This window comes from Cherax quadricarinatus, chromosome 3, assembly GCF_038502225.1.
Source record: "Cherax quadricarinatus isolate ZL_2023a chromosome 3, ASM3850222v1, whole genome shotgun sequence".
NCBI classification, from domain to species: domain Eukaryota; kingdom Metazoa; phylum Arthropoda; class Malacostraca; order Decapoda; family Parastacidae; genus Cherax; species Cherax quadricarinatus.
In genome coordinates, this window is record NC_091294.1 from 12,444,820 (window position 1) to 12,450,819 (window position 6,000).

Below are 6,000 nucleotides of genomic sequence, written 5' to 3' on the forward strand. Positions count from 1 at the left end.
GAGCGATTTGAAGTGTGAAAATTAAGCAGAGAATTTGTAGCGTGAAGATTAGAAGGTATGGGGTTGCCAGGAGTATAATTCAGTAGGCTGAGAAGAGGTTGCTGAGGCGGTTTTCGCGTTTAGAGAGGATGGGTCAAAAATAGGGTGACTAGGAGGGTATGTAAATTTAGAGTGGGAGGAAAGAGGACTACAGATCGTCCCAGGAAGGGTGTCTGTCTTGAACATCCAACAGATAGGAGTAAGTAGAGGCAAGTGATTTTTATAAGTTGACATGCTGTTGGAGTGTGAGCAAGGTAAAAATCAATTAGCCGGATTTGAGTCCTGGAAGTGCTATAATGTCTGCACTCTAAAAGAGGCGTGAGGATGTTTCAGTTCGGAAGGCCATCTGAATTGTATGTCAGCAAGCTTCTGGAAAGACGATGACTGAATGAATGACGGTGAATAAGTTCTCTCTTTTTCTCGGAGGGAAACAAGTAAATATATAAATGACATGTGTCAGGTCATTGCCGCGTGATGAATGTAACAACAACCACAGACAGAGTTACACACACCAATCATACTGACCTTGACGACAGTAGTATTGTAGTCCAGCACCTGCGTGGAGAGCCAGGTTGAGGATGGTGCAGGTGGTGAGCGCTCCCACCACCAGGAACCTCACATACTTCCTCATAACCCATGACACTGTCTGCTCCACCTGCCTCACTATCTTCATCACCTGAAAGGAATACTGAGAGTTTACCTTAATTCTTATTTGAGAGATTAGTCTTCACAATTAGTCTTCTTGACTAATTGTGGGAAGTTAATATTAGACTTAACAAAGTTGTAGACAATAAATCTGAAGACCAGTCAACCAACTTTAATAGTTTCCTTCATTACGTTTGTTGTGGGTCATTCAACTCAGACTTGCGAAGGCTCGAACCTCCGTCAACTAACAGATACATACTGTTGCTTTGCCAGCCAAGCTGCTAGAGACCTGCATAGGTTTCTGTGTATCTACATAATAAGTTAGGTTTTACGTTACACTCATACTGAAGTGATCTGTTTATTAGTATAAATGAATAATTAGGTCGGATCCAAGTAAAGGATCTTATAATAATAATAATAATAATAATAATAATAATAATAATAATAATAATAATAATAATAATAATAATAATAATAATAATAATAAATAAATAAACAAATAAATAAATAATCGTAGATACAGGGATAATAATTATTAAAGACTTGAAGAATGACATTCAGTGGTGGAGATCTTTCATGTATTTGAACGGAAAAAACTGAATATATCCTATACGTGCATTGTCTTATTTTACAATTATAGAAACTGCACGTCATGATGTATCAATACATGTGAACGCTAGTGAGTATACAAGATCACACGGTGATCACTTCCACACACATTCATCTCTGAATCTTAGCTGTGTAGCCCTTGTGGCTTAGCGCTTCTTTTTGATTATAATAATAATAATCTGAATCTTGAACCATGAATTCTCGGGATCCTGTCGGATATGGACAGTACTGCTAAATTTAGAGTTAACAACAGAAGGATCACTATCACCCCGACTACTGTTTGTTGACGGATCACATCGTCAAGTAGATTTACGTAAGACAACACTAGGTTTTATGAATTTTCTGATTTACGTGAGACAACACTACGGTTCTCTGATTTACTACGACCACCGTTTAATGATTTTTTTTTTTAACAAGTCGGCCGCCTCCCACTGAGGCAGGGTGACCCAAAATGAAAGAAAATCCCCAAAAAGAAAATACTTTCATCATCATTCAACACTTTCACCTCACTCACACATAATCACTGTTTTTGCAGAGGTGCCCAGAACACAACAGTTTAAAAGTATATACGTATGAAGATACACAACATATCCCTCCAAACTGCCAATATCCCAAACCCCTCCTATAAAGTGCAGGCATTGTACTTCCCATTTCCAGGACTCAAGTCCGGCTATATAAAAATAACCGGTTTCCCTGAATCCCTTCACTAAATATTACCCTGCTCACACTCCAACAGATCGTCAGGCCCCAAATAACATTCGTCTCCATTCACTCCTATCGAACGCGCTCATGCACGCCTGCTGGAAGTCCAAGCCCCTCGCCCACAAAACCTCCCTTACCCCTTCCTTCCAACCTTTTCGAGGACGACCCCTACCCCGCCTTCCTTCCCCTACAGATTTAAATGCTCTCCATGTCATTCTACTTTGATCCATTCTCTCTAAATGACCAAACCACCTCAACAACCCCTCTTCAGCTCTCTGACTAATACTTTTATTAACTCCACACCTTCTCCTAACTTCCACACTCCGAATTTTCTGCATAATATTCACACCACACATTGCCCTTAGACAGAACATCTCCACTGCCTCCAACCGTCTCCTCGCTGCTGCATTCACAACCCAAGCTTCACACCCATATAAGAGTGTTGGTACTACTATACTTTCATACATTCCCTTCTTTGCCTCCATAGATAACGTTTTTTGACTCCACATATACCTCAACGCACCACTCACCTTTTTTCCCTCATCAATTCTATGATTAACCTCATCCTTCATAAATCCATCCGCCGACACGTCAACTCCCAAGTATCTGAAAACATTCACTTCTTCCATACTCCTCCCCAATTTGATATCCAATTTTTCTTTATCTAAATCATTTGAAGCCCTCATCACCTTAATCTTTTCTATGTTCACTTTCAACTTTCCAGCATAAAAGTAAAGCAGCAGACCAAACAGCAAATAAACAAATCCAACAACAGATATACTCCACTTCAAAGGATCTTTTCTATTGTATAAGTTGATGTCATGACAGAGCTACAAACTCTGGATAAGTAAAATAATTGAAACATGCTAAGATCTAGTGGAAATATCCAGCAAAATAAATATGAGGAAGTACTGAAAGGTATAATGAAATGCACTTAGTATTTGACACATACAAAGAAAACTCACACAAAAGTTTGACAAGGCAAGAGGCTTCAGGATACTGTACCAACACTGTAATTAATTAGTTACCTAGCATCTAGCTCAAAAATACTTCAGCATAACAAATTACCAAAATAAAGAATTTGCAGTGGCGTGGCATACCAAAATAGCTGTCTCACATTGTTTTTACGATTATCTTCGCAATACACAAGAAGAAACAGACGTGAAGATCATTTTTATGCCATCAATGCCACGTAAAGAGCTACAAAGTCTATAATTTTACACAGAACACAGATGTTTTCATTCTTGCTCTAAGAAGGTTTCCCACACTTCCTCCTCTCCTCTTCCGCCTACTTCTAAAGACGTTATTTCAGTTGGAAGGATATTCCTATCACTACGATTCTTGAAGGTTTCTGCATTACCTGCATTTTAGTACGCTTTTTTTTAATTAAATCACCAGGAACACAAGAACAAATTCCAGAACTTGTGCTGGTTAAACATGAGGCTTTCATTTGCAAAATCTATTAGCCGAGAACCAGCATAAGTAAACTTGCCAAGTAGCTCTGGTGTGTTTCTTTTAAGACACAGCCGAGCTGGGAAATGTTACCATCTACAAGAAGTGCTTGTATATCTTAAAGGAAAGAGAGTCGAAAACCAGATCATGATCTGGAACCAAGATGCCAGCCTAAGACCAACAGTTCCATCATTGATAATGGATGGAACATAGAGGATGGACAAATGGTTCACATTGTGAAATGCCATGCCCACCAGATTCCATTGTGCAGTTGATATGATGTCCATGTGGGAAGAACGGGTGTAGTCCACAGCATAAATGTTTAGCAAAGAACCTGCCATGTACGGATATAAGTTAGTGTTAAGGAAACCTTGAACTGTGATGTTCACGCTGAACCCTACCTAACACGCAATGACAGTGAAGATGACATCACCGATGATGATGGTGTTGATCACCATTCATTAATGATCTATCATAGGAGGTTATATATTTATTATGTCAAGATTAGTCCTAGAATAAAATCAAATTCCACAACTGAAAATAAAGTACCAATAGACACGACTTCATTTTGGTAGATTTTATTTCCTGTGGAACATTCCAAGAGGCAGAGACGAGATTTAACAATACACATATTGAAATATTTGAGAAGCCATTGACTTCAAACCTAGTGCAGCCATAGCTGGGAGACTTCAGTAGTGTCAGCCTGAGCTGGAGACTTTAGTAGTGTCAGCCTGAGTTAGGAGACGTCAGCAATGACAGCCTGAGCTACAGACTTGAGCAGTGACAGCCTGAGATGGAGACTTCAGTAGTGTCAGTCTGATCTGAGAAACTTCAGTAGTGTCAGTCTGAGCTGGGAGACTTCACAAGTGTCAGTCTGAGCTGTGAGACTTCAGTAGTGTCAGCCTGAGCTGTGAGACTTCAGTAGTGTCAGTCTGAGCTGGGAGACTTCACAAGTGTCAGTCTGAGCTGTGAGACTTCAGTAGTGTCAGCCTGAGCTGGGATACTTCAGTAGTGTCAGTCAGAGCTGGGAGACTTCAGTAGTGTCAGTCTGAGCTGAGAGACTTCAGAAGTGTTAGTTTGAGCTGGGATACTTCAGTAGTGTAAGTCTGAGCTGGGAGTCTTCAGAAGTGTCAGTCTGACCTGGGAGACTTCAGAAGTGTCAGTCTGAGCTGTGATACTTCAGTAGTGTCAGTCTGAGCTGAGAGACTTCAGAAGTGTTAGTTTGAGCTGTGATACTTCAGTAGTGTAAGTCTGAGCAGGGAGTCTTCAGAAGTGTCAGTCTGAGCTGGGAGACTTCAGTAATGTCAGTCTGAGCTGGGAGACTTCAGTAGTGTCAGTCTGAGCTGGGAGACTTCAGTAGTGTCAGTCTGAGCTGGGAGACTTCAGTAGTGTCAGTCTGAGCTGTGAGACTTCAGTAGTATCAGTCTGAGCTGGGAGACTTCAGTAGTGTCAGTCTGAGCTGGGAGACTTCAGTAGTGTCAGTCTGAGCTGGGAGACTTCAGTAGTGTCAGTCTGAGCTGTGAGACTTCAGTAGTGTCAGTCTGAGCTGGTAGACTTCAGTAGTGTCAGTATGAGCTGGGAGACTTCAGAAGTGTCAGTCTGAGCTGAGATACTTCAGTAGTGTTAGCCTGAGCTGGGAGACTTCAGTAGTGTCAGTCTGAGCTGGGAGACTTCAGTAGTGTCGGTCTGAGCTGGGAGACTTCAGTAGTGTCGGTCTGAGCTGGGAGACTTCAGTAGTGTCAGTCTGAGCTGGGAGACTTCAGTTGTGTCAGTCTGAGCTGGGAGACTTCAGTAGTGTCGGTTTGAGCTTGGAGACTTCAGTAGTGTCAGTCTGAGCTGTGAGACTTCAGTAGTGTCAGTCTGAGCTGGTAGACTTCAGTAGTGTCAGTCTTTGCTGGGATACTTCAGTAGTGTAAGTCTGAGCTGGGAGACTTCAGAAGTGTCAGTCTGAACTGAGATACTTCAGTAGTGTCAGTCTGAGCTGGGAGACTTCAGTAGTGTCAGTCTGAGCTGGGAGACTTCAGTAGTGTCGGTCTGATCTTGGAGACTTCAGTAGTGTCAGTCTGAGCTGGGAGACTTCAGTAGTGTCAGTCTGAGCTGGGAGACTTCAGTAGTGTCAGTCTGAGCTGGGAGACTTCAGTAGTGTCGGTCTGATCTTGGAGACTTCAGTAGTGTCAGTCTGAGCTGGGAGACTTCAGTAGTGTCAGTCTGAGCTGGGAGACTTCAGAAGTGTCAGTCTGAGCTGAGATTCTTCAGTAGTGTCAGTCTGAGCTGGGAGACTTCAGTAGTGTCAGTCTGAGCTGAGATACTTCAGTAATGTCAGTCTGAGCTGGGAGACTTCAGTAGTGTCAGTCTGAGCTCGGAGACTTCAGTAATGTCGGTCTGAGCTGGGAGACTTCAGTAGTGTCAGTCTGAGCTGGGAGACTTCAGTAGTGTCAGTCTGAGCTGGGAGACTTCAGAAGTGTTAGTCTGAGCTGGGAGACTTCAGTAGTGTCGGTCTGAGCTGGGAGAGTTCAGTAGTGTCAGTCTGAGCTGGGAGACTTCAGAAGTGTT

General features: G+C 42.2%; 1 protein-coding gene across 1 annotated transcript in view; it reads right to left on the reverse strand.

Moving 5' to 3' along the window:
* The window catches only part of LOC128684122 (uncharacterized), a 38,632-nt gene extending 34,844 nt beyond the window's left edge, over window positions 1–3,788 (reverse strand). Inside the window, exons 1-2 of the mRNA XM_053770252.2 lie at window positions 3,630–3,788; window positions 565–715 (exon numbers count right to left, since the gene is read on the reverse strand). Coding sequence (XP_053626227.2) covers window positions 565–715; window positions 3,630–3,788 — 310 coding nt within the window. The remainder of the gene's footprint in view (window positions 1–564; window positions 716–3,629) is intronic.
* Window positions 3,789–6,000: the final 2,212 nt, after the last annotated feature.